Source organism: Lepidochelys kempii, chromosome 9, assembly GCF_965140285.1.
Source record: "Lepidochelys kempii isolate rLepKem1 chromosome 9, rLepKem1.hap1, whole genome shotgun sequence".
In the NCBI taxonomy this organism is placed as follows: Eukaryota; Metazoa; Chordata; order Testudines; family Cheloniidae; genus Lepidochelys; species Lepidochelys kempii.
The window spans coordinates 44578880-44593994 of NC_136388.1; the positions used below are offsets into that span (position 1 = coordinate 44578880).

General features: G+C 45.1%; 1 protein-coding gene across 1 annotated transcript in view; it reads left to right on the plus strand.

Moving 5' to 3' along the window:
* Positions 1–15115, plus strand: part of GPC1 (glypican 1) — a 322306-nt gene that overhangs the window by 280009 nt on the left and 27182 nt on the right. Inside the window, exon 4 of the mRNA XM_073360055.2 lies at positions 7415–7580. Coding sequence (XP_073216156.1) covers positions 7415–7580 — 166 coding nt within the window. The remainder of the gene's footprint in view (positions 1–7414; positions 7581–15115) is intronic.

A 15115-nucleotide genomic window follows, 5' to 3' on the forward strand; every position in this document is an offset into this window, starting at 1 on the left:
TATGATCTCATTTTGAATTGTTTATCCAAGGTAATGGTGTGTGTACATTTCTTGGGTGGTGACTCTTCTTAGATGCTCCTGGAGTACAGCATCAAACTCAGCCATCAGCTCCATAATTTTAAGGAAGTTTCCATTGTTTGGCACATACAGCTGATCTGAAATGCCACGCAGTGTTAGGTTTTGGGTAGCAAGCAGTCTCACAATGGCAATGAGCCTTTTTAGAACATTTTGTCAGTAAAGAGACTCTGACGCTGATCATCTGTGGTGGCCTTTAATCTTAGTCTCCTCTCAAGCTCTTTCCACCCATGGAATGCTCTCTGGTGATTTGCTGCGTTCTCATGGCATGCCAGATTTCTAGCCAGGTTTTTCCAGTCCTTTGTTCCTGTAGAACCCAGTGTGGCTGGAACATTAGACTGGAAGAGTTTGCAGCAAAAACAGGATGCAGAATTCTGGGTTTTTGAGTAAATAAGCCATGGCCTCTCCACTTTGGCACCATTGGGGATTTCACACCAGTACTGTGTTGGATGGAAACTTCTATTTTCATTGTCTTTGGGGAACATGAAGTTTTTTACTTGCTGTGGCCCATGCAGTACAAGGAAGTCCCACAGGCTACTTACTACTCAAGTGGATCCACAGTCCTGGATCATCTAGACTTAAGGAACTAAACTCAGCAGCAGCATTCCTTGCGCCTCCACAACACTCTTCTCTGATCTACACTTTTCTTCAGGAATATGCATGGTTACATCCATTTGAGATGGAGATATGGATGCTGCAGTAGCTGCCAGGTCACCTGCACTCTGACTAACTGGAAAATCAGGCATCTCCTCACCACTCACATCCTCACTGGGGCCAGAAGGCTCGCCGTGAACATTTGTGTCTATGTATCTCAGGAGATCTCCTTCCTGCTTGGATAGAAAAGCTTCTTTTGCTTTCTTTCTTTTTCTGAATGCTGCCCCAGAGGGGCGTTTTCTTCTTTCCCTCATGACTGCTGTTCTGTGCCAGCTATAGTGGGTCTCAACACTCAGTTGAAGGGGACAAATAAGCAGGCTGGTAGCAGGGCCTGAGTGAGGGAAGATATCAGCGTCTTAAGAGCCTCACTGGCTCCTACAACTTCAGTTGACTGCCTGTTCTCCTCACGTGGGTTCAGGGAAGCAGCAGGAAACAGGAAGCTCCCTGAGAAGCTGGTGTTAATCAGTCCAGGCTCCTGGGGGTGCTAGAGAGGTACATAAGAGGCTCTTCCTCCTCTCCCTCCTTGCAGGTCCTGCTGCTTTCTGTTATTCCCTCTCACCTTTTCTCCTGTCTGCCTGTTATGTCTGTTGTGCCCTCCTTCCTCCAGCACAGCACTCCACCATCTCTGTGCATCTAGAGCAGAGAGAATACATATGCACCAGCAGCAGACACAATTTTCTACACTCTGGGTCCTAGAGGCGCCCCCCCCACAGTCTGGCACCTGAGGTGGGCACCTCAGTTCGCCTCATGATAAGGCCAGCCCTATACATGGGTATAAGTGACGGTAGGATTAAGCGCTATCAAGGCAAAGTCCATATGGAAAACACTTCCATAATCTCACCCTCCTTGTCTCGGGAAGATCCCTAGCCATTGAGCAACACTGGTGTCCATTTTAGACACGTCTGCTCATTCTGTCTACAAAATTGGAAGAGCATGATCATTAACAAGTGGAATAATTAGCAGGTTAAAGGGGTACAAGAACCTGGAGTCATCTGTATACCAGCAGAGACTACCACTATTCCTTGCTGCTCAGAGATAAAGTTGAACGCTCACAATCTGACAGATTTAAGGGAGCGATCATTTTAACATCAACAGTTGGTGCATGAATAAATCACCTACTGTTTATATAGCAGGGACAGGCACGAGGGAAAGGGATCACGTAGGTAGGCTTAGAAGGATTCCATTTTTATGGGTAAATGTTAGTACACACCAATGTCACCATACACACACAAACTCAAAAAATATTTCGTCAATAATAATTGAAATGTTCAGATAGGCAATGTAAGAAAAATGCTGCTTGAGAACTTTTAATAGAGTTTGAGTTAAGGATATTTACTTTGTATATTTTGACATGTGATTTTGACTTTAATTTTTTGAATCTCAGTTCCTACGGTCATTAAATAATTGTCTGACCTCCCATAATTTCCCACAACAGTGAAAATTTAAATTAATAAAAAAAAATTTTAAATTGCTTAAAAATATCCATTGATATTATCTGTGTAAATTATTTTTAAAAATCGAATTCTGCCAAGTCTAGACATAGGACAGGTAAATGCAGAAGCGTTCTGCAAGAAGGGTTTAAATGTGTGGATATTGCATTGTACTGCGCTATGCACACTGCCTCCAAGCTGCCTCGTACGATGTGGCATTAAAGTGTCCCTCTGGTGGAAAAAGTCACTTTGCAAGAATGACAAATTAGCCATGCACAAATATTCTCTGTCTGACATCCAAGTCATGTTCGCTCAGTTATACGGTAAAGGCATAGGTTTTTTTCTCCTCTCAGGAGCTTAGCTCAAAACTCCAGGCAGTGTTCTTTGTGCCTAGTACATCATTTGAAACGGCCATCCAAAGGCAGATATGAACAGTAAGCAAGCACTTGCTTTTTTAGGATGTTTCTGCATCGTGTATGATGATTAGCCTGGCTAGCCAAGCCATGACCCTCTGACAGCTATTGAGTGGCCTATAGGAAGCTGGTTGCAGGACAGTGGATAGGTGTCCACGTCACAGGAAATAACAATAGTTGCACCCTTGTTGGCCAATCTTGCCAGCGAGGACATGGAGTGACTAACATGGAGCATTAACTACCCTCTCACACACAGATGGTCTTAGCAAGTCTGTGTAGAGGCAGAGCATCCTGGAGAGTCTGGAGTTTGCACAATTGCTGCTCCTCCTGGGGCTGTCCTGGGGATAAGAGGGTATGTCAGTCTTCACTGGCTTCATGAGCATTAAATTCACTTTGAAAAGAAAAATATCCATAAGTAAGTTAAGTAATCAGAGAGACAAGGCGGGTGAGGTAATATCTTCTGTTGTACAACTTCTATTAATGAAAGGGACAAACCTTCAAACTCCACAAAGCTCTTCTGCAGGTCTGGAAAAATAGCAAGTTGAATTCTTATACTGGATTTTCACAATACACCTCTGGTTTATGAAGACTCATTAGAAGAAAAAGTAGTACTCCCTTCCAGACTGAATTTCCAGTATTTCAAGTTGAATAGTCTGCTTCTGACTGGTGTTAGCTCTTTATAGCATGCATTTATATTTCATCTACTCTTAACTGTTGTCCCCTCATTTAACATTCAGTGCATTTTATTAAAGCACTATGCTTTATAAGAAAATCTTACATTTTAAATGATATTTCCATTGAAACTTCTTGTTGTCTTAGGTTAATAAGTGGTGGATGGAGTTTTGGTTTGTTTCTCAAACTTTTCCTCATCTGTAGGGTAAGAGCTCCATCTGCTGGTATGAAGGGAGCATTACATGTTTTAAACCAATTTAATCCCAGGTATTAAATATGCATTTTAGTACCTTGTAGTAGGGATTTGAAGAATGAGTGCACTAATTTTACCCCTTTGGTTCTGTTTGTGTGTGTTTTCAGTGGTAACAAAAGAAGAGGCTCTTTTAAAAGAGAGAGCAAAGCTTTTAAACTTTTGCAGTTTTCTTCAAGGTTGAGGTCTTAGCAGGGTTGCCAACTTTCTACTCACACAAAACCGAACACCCTTGCCCTGCCTGCTACCCTGACCCGCCTCTGCCCCACCCCTTCTCCAAGGCCCCGCCCTTGCTCACTCCATCCCTCTCCTCCCCTCCCCCCCCCCGTCACTTGCTCTCCCCACCCTCACTCGGTCATTTTCACTGGGCCGGCTCAGGGAGCAGGCGTATGGAAGGGGAGTGAGGGCTCCAGCTGGGTTGCAAGCTCTAGGGTGGGGTCAGAAATGAGGAGTCCAGAGTGTGGGAGTGGGCTTCAGGCTGAGGCAGTGGGTTGGGATGCGACAGGGGGTGAGGGCTCTGCGGAGGGGCCAGGGATGAGGGGTTTGGGGTGTAGAAGGGAGCTCTGAGTTGGGGGTTGGGGCACGGAGCGGGTGAGGGCTCTGGCTGCAGGCTCAGGGCTGGGGATGAGGCGTTTGGGGACACCTGGTCACCCTAGGTCTTAGTATTTCTGTGGCAGGTTAGTGTGTACTTTATCTGCCAGAGTTAAAGCATTAGGGCCCAGATCTACAACGGGACTTAGGTTTAGGCACCACTGCAATCACAGGTGTCCTGTAGTTGGCAAAACTCATTTGGTGCCTAAATTTTCACTGTAAAAAGGCCCCAAGGCACCTAAGTTTCTGTCTGTAGGCATGTGCACTGCTGCCTCAGGCAGCCACCCAGACCCCCATCTGAACCATAGCATGATCCTGAAACCAGGAGAAGACAATGCCTGTATCACCTGCAGGACCCAATCTGGTAGGCATGCTCCGATCACATCTAATTCTGCAGAAAACAGCTGGAGGGAGAAAGGAAGCTACCTTTATTGTCTTCACCCTAGTTCTTAGGGAACTCATCCAGGATGTGAGAGAACCCACTTCAGTTCCCCCCTCTGCCTGATGAGAAGGGATTTGAACTGGCTTCTCCTACCTCTCAAGTGAGTGCCCTAACCACTGAGCTAGGGGATAGTCTGATGTTGTCCCTCCCCATTGAAGCCATTCCACTTGGTGTATAAATAACTAAAATATACATTGGGCCAGCGACAGTGAGAATGATGGGGTAGTCACCGGGCAGAGTGGGGAACTGAACCTGCCTCTGGGCTGAGTTCCCTGACCACTGGGCTAGAGGTTATAAGGGAGGCTGCCTCCTCCCTCCAGTCGTTCTGTTTGCTGTTAGGTACGTGCTGCTGCTGTTCTGCCAAGAAACCACTTAAGGCACCTGACTGTAGATGAGGATTCCTGGCTGTGGATCCCAAGCAAGACAGGTTCCTGACTCCATGGGAGTGGCCGGGTGTAGGACTCAGACCTCTTGTCATCATCTCCTATTGGCTAGTTTAGGCAGTTCCCTGCCCAGTGAGCTGGCTTTTGTGGATCCCATTCTCAGGCAGCCTTGTGTCCCCACTCATTGTATAGGGAGCTAAAGGGCCTCACTCAGGGTTTGTGGATTCCACTGGGACTGTGTCTACACAGGAATAACAAACCCACAGCTGGCCAGAGTCAGCTGACTTGGGCTCGCAGCACTTAGGCTCCAGGGCTGAAAAATCACTCTGTTGATGTTGGGGCTTGGGTTGGAGCCCAATCTCCAGGATCCTACAAGGGTAGAGGGTCTTTTATCCCTGTGTTCAGGTAGCCAAAGTGACTAGGCACCTAAAAGTTAGGTGCAATGATTTGGATTTGGGCTCTGGTCTTTCTGTGGATATTTGTTGTGTACAGAGAAAGAATTTTTCTACATTATCCCATCAGTTTTCTGAGGTTTATAAACTTCATTTTATAGAAACCAAAGAAATTGAAACCTCCTACTTCTAACTTTTAACGTGGGGAGCAGTTCTGGATGTCTGTACAGTATCTGAACCTCAGGAAAACTTCTCATGCGGCCGTTTAATTCATTCCTTCAAAATAAAAACGCAGCAGAGTGGAGATATCCTTTTCAAGGCATACTAAAAATAAAGGGCTAGAGAGAAGAATGTTTGAGGAAGACAAACCTTAGGGATTTTATCTCGGGACCTCTAACAGTGGGCTCAGCATGCTCCCGCTCTTCTAAAGCTGCCTCGGTATTGCTTATTCTTGGACCACAGCAAGCTTAAAAGGACACTGTTCAACACATTTTTCATAATATATGGGAGAAAAAAATCTTACTGTCAAAACTGAATCTTACAACTTGGATCTCTTTCCAGACAGAGCATTTCCCCGTCCATCACACTTACACACTAGTTTGTTCTTGCTGTTGCATACTTTCTCATGAGTTGGTTGAAAAAGGAACATTAAGCCATTTCTTTTCAATCACCTATAAAGACTAACAAGGAAATTGCAAATGGACATTGGCCAAAAAAATTGGTAATGCTAGTTAATATTATGGACTGGCCAGGTTTGCCAAGGTCCCATTTGAGCTAATGGTTGCAGCACAGCACTGTAGTAGTGGGTTGGAGGTGAGTGTTCTGCAGGGATGCTCTCAGGAGCATCTTGATCTGGTTCTGCACCAAATTATAGATGGAGGGTTCCCCTTCCCATAATGCTGATCATCCCCTTCTCCCGTATCTGGATGCTGGTTAGCCATCTCTTCCAGAAATGGTGTATCCCTGAGGCTCACAAAAATATGTTAAAAGTACAATTTCTTTAAACGTTTGGAGTACCCCAAATTGCAGGTATTTTAATGGTTCAGGCTGACCCTTTGGATCACCCTCACAAGCTCTTCACCCCACCTTCCTTTCCTATGACACCAGCAGAATGACTGTAATGTTTGGGCTCCCCCATGGGATCAGCCTCACACAAGAGGCAGTACACGTTTCAGAAGCAAACTGTCAGTGCAGTCAGTAAAAATTCCTGGAGGAAGCTTGTGGCTATACACATCAGCGAGATGGTTGAAACAAAAAAACTTACCTAACAAAAGAACCTGCTGATGCTTATAAAAGATTCTTCCAGTGCAGGAGTTACCATGTGACAATGTTGCAGAATTACAGGTCACGGTCACAACACGAGGCAGTGAAAACAGAAAGGAGAGAGCCAGGTTAATAAAACTGGCTATCCCTGGTTGTGAAACCCTGCAGATGCTCAAGGAAGGAATAGGAATGTAATATCGCTGCTAACATGCTGTAACATATACTGTGAACTTTTCTAAACAAGTCATAATACAGTCATAATCATTTGATTATTTAATATGATCTTTGGTACATTTTTGTATTCCATCCCATTAGCTAATATTTTCATCTCTATATGAATTCACTTCTTTTGCTACTTTGGTTTTATCATCCTCTGTAGCTGCATTAAGGTAGTGCGTAGAAGCCCCAGTTGAGCTTAGGGCTTCATTGTGCTAGGTACTGCACAAATATACAATGGGTAGGTTTGTGCTGTAATCACAGGGTGTGATTAAGACATACGCCGTGAGAGACAGTCTAAAGACTGTCTAAAAACAGACTGGAAGAGCTTACAGTCTAAATAGACAAAGAAGATGAAGGGTGGGAGGGGAAACAGAGGTACTGGGTGACAAAGTGACTTGCTCAAGGACACACAACAGGTCAGTGGCACAACCCAAAATAGAATCCTTCCTCAATCCAGAGTCCACTGGATCACAAAACATTTTAAATCATTTAGTTAGGGGCATGAATTTGGTTCAGTATAATTTAATCTGTCTGACTAGGGCTTTAAAATAATGCACCGTATAATTTCCTGTTTAATGAGAGTCTTTCACTTGTTTCCATAATTAATAATTCCCCTTCCACCTCTTTTAGGTGTCTCTTAGCCATGAGTGCACTCGTGCCATAATGAAGCTGGTGTACTGTCCGTATTGCCGGGGCATTTCTAGTGTGAAACCGTGCAACAACTACTGCCACAACGTCATGAAGGGCTGCCTAGCCAATCAAGCAGACCTGGACACGGAATGGAGGAACCTGATTGGTAAGGAGAGCTAGTTATGTGCCAGTAAAACTGTTGAGTTTATGACATGTTCCCCCCGCACACCCCAAAGCTCATATTCAGTCTTTGTGAGACAGGGATTGGAGAATGAATAAAGTGCTATTAGAACAGTTAAAAGGGCATAAGACCCTTTTACGCTAAAATTCCTCTGCCTCAGCGCTGGACTGTAAAAGGACTGGAAAGACATTTTACTGTGTTTGAGTAATGGGCTCAGTCAAATCACTACACAGAATGTGCTACACTGGCTAACAAGACCCGTGATCCTGTCAAGAGACCGATACTCTTTCCAATTAAACCAATTAAAACAACTCAATTAATTCTTGTGCCTTTCCCATCTCTTGAGGCTTAGGGCCAGATTCTATCACCCTTCTTCTGGCTGAGTGGTACCGTCCTCCACGAGTACAAGGGTAAACTAAATTAAATTGGAAAGCACTTTTAGATCCTTCAGTGGAAGGTGCTGTAGAAATGAAAAGTAATAAAATTGTTTCCATGGGATACTCAGAATTGAGGACTTTCAACCCTGACAATGCTCCTTCAAAACAAAAAGGGTGGGATGGAGTTTGGAGGAATGAGACGCGTATATAAAGGAAAATAAAGCTCATTTGCTTTATATTTAAACACAAATGCCATGGTGGAGGGGGCAGGGTCAAGTTCAGCAGCCAAGCAAAACAATCAACACTAGGAGAAAACTAGAATGAAATCAGTCAAGGAATGTAGCCTGAACAATTATTACACTTATAAGATTACATATTGGGGTGCAATATGCACTTGTCACAGATAACAGGTTCTTTTCCTAGGTGGCTATTTAAAGTTAATTGACAAGACTGAAGCACTTAGAGGAAGGGAAAGTGATCAGGAACAGTCAGCATGGATTCACCAAGGACAAGTCATGCCTGACTAATCTAATTGCCTTCTATGACGAGATAACTGGCTCTGTGGATGAGGGGGAAGCAGTGGACGTGTTGTTCCTTGACTTTAGCAAAGCTTTTGACACGGTCTCCCACAGTATTCTTGCCAGCAAGTTAAAGAAGTATGAGCTGGATGAATGGACTATAAGGTGGATAGAAAGCTGGCTAGATTGTCGGGCTCAACGGGTAGTGATCAGTGGCTCCATGTCTAGTTGGCAGCCGATAACAAGTGGAGTGCCCCAAGGGTCGGTCCTTGGGCCGGTTTTGTTCAATATCTTCATTAGTGATCTGGAGGATGGAGTGGATTGCACCCTCAGCAAGTTTGCAGATGACACTAAACGGGGAGGAGAGGTAGATACGCTGGAGGGTAGGGATAGGATACAGAAGGCCCTAGACAAATTAGAGGATTGGGCCAAAAGAAATCTGATGAGGTTCAACAAGGACAAGTGCAGAGTCCTGCACTTAGGACGGAAGAATCCCAGGCACCGCTGCAGACTAGGGACTGAATGGTTCGGCAGCCGTTCTGTAGAAAAGGACCTAGGGGTTACAGTGGACAAGAAGCTGGATATGAGTCAACAGTGTGCCCCTGTTGCCAAGAAGGCCAATGGCATTTTGGGCTGTATAAGTAGGGGCATTGCCAGCAGATTGAGGGACGTGATCGTTCCCCTCTATTCGACATTGGTGAGGCCTCATCTGGAGTACTGTGTCCAGTTTTGGGCCCCACACTACAAGAAGGATGTGGAAAAATTGGAAAACATCCAGCGGAGGGCAACAAAAATGATTAGGGGACTGGAACACATGACATATGAGGAGAGGCTGAGGGAACTGGGATTGTTTAGTCTGCAGAAGAGAAGAATGAGAGGGGATTTGATAGGTGCTTCCAACTATCTGAAAGGGAGTTCTAAAGAGGATGGATCTAGTTTGTTCTCAGTGGTAGCAGATGACAGAACGAGGAGTAATGGTCTCAAATTGCAGTGGGGGAGGGTTAGATTAGATATTAGGAAGAACTTTTTCACTAGGAGGTTGGTGAAACACTGGAATGCATTACCTAGGGAGGTGGTGGAATCTCCTTCCTTAGAAGTTTTTAAGGTCAGGCTTGACAAAGCCCTGGCTGGGATGATTTAGTTGGGGATTGGTCCTGCTTTGAGCAGGGGGTTGGACTAGAAGACCTCCTGAGGTCCCTTCCAACCCTGATATTCTATGATTCTAAGACATAATTTGGTGAAACACGCACAGACAAACTTTATTTAGTACAGACAACTATAACTGGAATCATGGGAAGGGATCAATATGTACAACTATATAACTAAGATAAGTGCAGTTAAGTGGTTTCGTATATTGTTTATACTTACAATCTTGTATTGTGTATGTTTACAACTTATGGAGACCTCTGGAAACAAAGACAGAAGGGTAAGTAAGGTGTAACCCATCAGAAGGGAGGTTCTGATTCCATTTACACCATCTCGGGGAGCTGATAAACCCACAGAAATAGGACCTGGGTGTGGTATTTTATACCCTTCCTTATGGTGGTAATACAGATATATACCACTTTTGCTCCTTTATCCTGATTATAATAATGTCATTAACAGGCCCTATCCATGCCTTTAGGATGTCCATAATTAAACATCAAGCATTAATATTCATGATGTACATCACTTATTTCTTAATCATTTCTATATGTAAATGCAATCTAACTGCTTAATACTTCATAGCAACATAATTGGCAAAGCCCTGTAAAGCTCCCTTCTTGTGGAATCCTGTGGTGTACTGTACCTGTTTGTGGAGTTACTCATTTGTCTCTTAGAAGGAGAGTGCAAAATATCTGACCTGGGGTTATTTCTTGAGGCATACACTCTTCAGCTAAATCCCAGCCTTTAATAAGTACTCCCTTATGCTCATACAAAAGGCCTGTAATCATAACAAACCTAATAACTCGGTTATTTATTCTCCTTCTTGCTGTAAACTCGCTGTTAACTTGCATTTAAAAGACTTAGCAAAGGAATTATATGGTAGCCAAAACTATAAACCCTTGACGATCAGGTCATGGGTCAGCAGTCAACAGGAAGATCCTGCATCTTTCACTTTGTGGCGGTGACAAGCCTTGTTGCAATGAAGTGGACTGTATGTCTACCTAAGGGTATGATTCACAGATTTTAAGGCCAGAAAGAGCCATTATGATCAAGACTGACCTCCTGCATAATGCATAATAACAAAGAACCTCAGCCAGTGATTCCTGCCTCTGGCCCATACCTGCTGGCTGAGCCAGAGCATCTCTTTTGGAAAGCTATTCAATGTATATAATTAAGCTGGATTTTCAGAAAGCCTGTGATAAAAAGCTACTGCTTTAAATGTGAACTACAAGGATTCAGGGAAGTGACGGGGTGGAGGACACAGAATCTGTGTATTGCTTGCCACTGGAAGTAATGGAGCTCTGTGGGAAGTCAGAGGACCCCTTGCTGTTCCTAATTGACTTTCACAAATAAGCCCAAGGACAGCATCTGCAGATAAACTAACTGATTACATGTAAGTGGGGCTGAGAGGTGAATGAGCACGGTGCAAGCAGCAAGTACATCTAGGAGATTTTTATTTTCAGCATAACTGGTTTAACACCAGGGAAATGAAACGTAATGGAGATAAACATAAGGTAATAGGTAATAGGCAATGTGACTATAATAATGAACACTTACAAATTGGGATTCAGGCTTTTAATTTTTTTTTTTTTTTGCCTTAACAGCCTATTAGCTGAAAGTTATTTTTAAAAAATACATGTTCATTTCATTTCAAGGATGTTTTAGTTCTGCTATCCGCCAGTTGTAAGGCTCCAATACAGCTATAAATGGAATGATCTTGTGTCCTTGGTTGTGTCACCTCCACCATAGGTTATTGCACTGCACTCGTCATGGGGCTTAGCTACACCTGAAAGCTAGTCACCAACATCTCCTTGTTCAGAATGCTGCAGGCTGCTTAGCTAATGATGATCCTTGCAGGGCAGGCATTAGCCCTGTGCTCTCTAGTCAGTGCTGGCTGCCAGGTTATTTGGAGGGGTCCAAACCAAGGTTTTGTTTTTGACCAGAAAGCCCTACTTGGTTCGGGTCCTGGCTATGCGAGAGTTTGTCCTCTCGTTATGTGGCCCCGTGGTAACAGAACACAGCTGAAGCACTCAAATGAGAAGCCCCTTGGTTTAAAAGGAAGGGAGCTGGCAACAGGACTGAAGGGGTCATGGCCTGTGGAAGTAATTTCTCTAGAGCCCTTGTTTGTTGCCTTCTGGGCATAGGGCAAGGCATAGGGGCCTACTTTTGAAAAACTGGCTTCCAGCCACACAACTCCTCTTGCTCTCAGGGCACTTTCTCCTAACTGCCTCATAACTCTGCTTCTCTAAAGGGCAAGATTTGCACTCCTGGGCCTCGTGCTGCCAGTACATCATGCTGAAAACCCTTAGCGCTCAAAAATTTTTAACCCGCTGAGGTACTCATAGGCCAGCCCAAGGGTCAAAAATCCACCTAGTGCAGCAACCTTCCGAGGCCCCTGACTTTTTCAGCCAGTTCCTTTCGAAAGCAGGAAGCAAGCGCTTTCCTAACTTCTAAGAACACAGAGAGGATAAATTTAAAAATCCCTTTCTTTTTCTTCAACACCATGCAGTAGGACCAGTCATTCCAGAGAAGGGCAAGGCAATGGGTATCAGTGGCCAGACAGTGTCACCAGAGGACACTCAATGCGGGATATCCCCTTGGAGAACGGAGGTGCATCCATGCCAGAGCACACTGCATAGTCTGACAGAGCCTCCAGAGTCATCTGCTCTAGCCATTAGCCGTCCCCTTTCCTTGGAGCAAGATCTAGAAAGGGAGAACTTGGTTCCCTTGGTCAGAACAAAGCAGTGCCTTTCCAAGTATGGTTCAGTGACTCCATTTCCTATTAATAAATCTTCACAGACTGAGCCCTGTGACAGTTTGAGGCTAAGGATGTCTTGTGACTTGTCTGAGCTCAAACACATGAGCCAGCGGTTCAGGTAAGGTTTACAGCCCTCCTTTCCCCAATCGTGTAGTCTTGCCACTAGACCACACTGCCTCCCTTGTGTGGTTCTGACTAAGCTACTTTATGCAGCACTGGCAGGACAGCTGAGTCACTTGAGCTCAGTCGTTCCGTACGTCTTCTCTCCTTCCTCTAATTCCACAGTAATACTACTGCTCAGCGCCATCCGTTGTGACAATTACCTTCCAGATACAGTGCACAGGCCAAAATCATTTTCAGGTTTCCTTTTTGGTGAGGACAGAGCTAAAATACTTGTGGTGCTTCCACGTAGATCAGCCATGCCATGTGAGTATTCCTTAATTTCTGGTACTAGTAACTATAGACTAATGTCTCTGTGTCAGCTGGTCAAGGGCTCTTAGCAGTTTAATGCTTATACAAACAAATTACAATCGCAGCTACTACCTCCGGTTTTGGTGCTCCAAGGTCAGCATGGAAACCCTGGAGGACATCCAGGAGACTTTCAAAAGCTGTAAAGCCTTATTTAATAGCCCTCTACCATATGACTTTAACCCTTTTTCCTTTGTCAAGGTTTCTCTCTCCTCCTGGGAGTATAATGACACAAAAATAAATGTGTTTAAAATAGCATGATAAGTCTTGCCAAAATCCACAGGAGACTGGCAATTGATGGTCAAATTCTGTGCTTATTTCAACCTGCCATGCTCAGGCACTGCAGCTCTTCTTGTGTTTACCGCCCTCTCTCTGGGTCTCTCTGAACGTACGAGGAGCCTACTAGGTTCTATGGCCCTGATACTGCAATGAACTCGACTAGGTCAGACTTCTCTGCAGAGTTTCATTGTCCCCCTGGCTGGAGGGAACCATCCATGCACAGCTCATTGCTGGATTGGGACCTGACCGAGCTAGCAGATTTAGAGCAAAATAAAGTAAGTTCGAAGAGGAAAAGTATCGTGGTAGCCCATCATTATAGCACATGAGTAAGTAAGATCTTTCATATGCATTTCAACACAGTCCATTTAACTAGATTTTTCACTCTTCTTCCTCCCTTTTGTGCACTCACAGAACTGTATTTTCTTGTCAGACTCTTCAGCGGCTGTCTTGTTCTTACAATTCAGCTGTCTTTCTACTCAGTATTACTGCCTTCTATTGTTAAAACACGCATGCATGCCACGTCTCCTTGTTTCAGTGGAATGTTGCAAAGTAAAAGTTGAATCACTGCTCAGCTGAACCTAGGCTGCTGTTACATATGATCATCAGCCAGCTTTTATCCATATTAGTTTATGCTAATTAGCTTTAATTTCTAATGACCCAGATGGCAGGTTACCACAACTAATTGGAAGTGAATCCCGTAGAATGGTTAGTGAGTCTGGTTAAAAGAAGTGGGGGAGAGGAGACAGCATCTGCTCCATGGGTTTAAACCTGGAGTTTGTGCATTGGCCTTTCTGACAAGGACAAGCCAATTGTTACCTGTCATTGCACTCCATCTCGCCCCAGCAGAATGACTGGCCGCCATTCCTGAAAGGTCAATCTGCAAGTCTAATTGATTGATTAGGTGGTATTTCTGTATGCTTTTTGCACTTGTTCCAGGTTCTTCTTGCCCAAGAGACACTGTTTTTGACAGTAGCTGACCACTAGGAGTAAAGCAGATCAGTATTTAAATTATGCTTGCACACTGTAATGTTAAAGGTCATAATTCAAGCAAGTCACATAGCCAGGATGTTTAACAAAGGGTGGTGTAGAGAGGCTAGCCAGGGCTTGTCTCTCTCCGGGGCAGCAGGGGACCGCACCGCCTCACTACCTTGGGGAATAGCTCTTGCAGGGAATTAGTCTGGCCGCGGGAGTCTTCCTCTATGGCCTTAGTGAAAGTACAAAATAAGCACAGTGACCCCAGGCCCTGGGTCAGGGCAGGGCACTGGTGAGTCAGGTGTTCAGGCCCTCAGGCAGGGCTGAGCAGTAACAGTATCTAATGGTAAGTCCAGGCCTTAGATCAGGGTGGGACAAAGGTTCTCCTGAAAGCCTGTAGGAGACACTGGGCCTGCTTTCGCTGCTTCTCTGTGAGTGTGTCGCCGAGCTGGGGCCTCCAGTATCCTCTGTCAGGGGCGCGCGGGGACCCACCTCTGGTTCCGGTGGGTAAGGGTTCATTATTAGGCCCTCCCGCTCCCGCCATGGTTTCAATAGATTCACATGATATTGCTGGGTTTTCTTGTGCCGGTCGGGCTGGTGGACCTCATAGGTGACGGGCCCGACCTTCCGGGCCACCTCATAGGGTCCCTGCCAATGGGCCAGCAGCTTCGGTTCACTCAATGGTAGGAGGAGCAGGACCCGATCACCTGACTCAAAGGCACGGACCCACGCTTCTTGGTTATAGGTTCGTGCCTGGGCTTGTGCAGCTTTTAAGTTTACTCATGCTAGGGCTCTGGCCTGAGCGAGGTGCTCCTGGAGCTGGAGAACATACTTCAGGAGGCCCTGGGTTGGAGACGGAGACTGCTCCCATGTCTCCCGCATTAAGTCTAATAGGCCCCGTGGGCGGCGGCCATATAGTAGCTTGAACGGGGAAAATTTTGTTGATGACTGGGGTACCTCACGGATTGCCAGCAGTAAGGGCAGGAGTAGCTTGTCCCACTG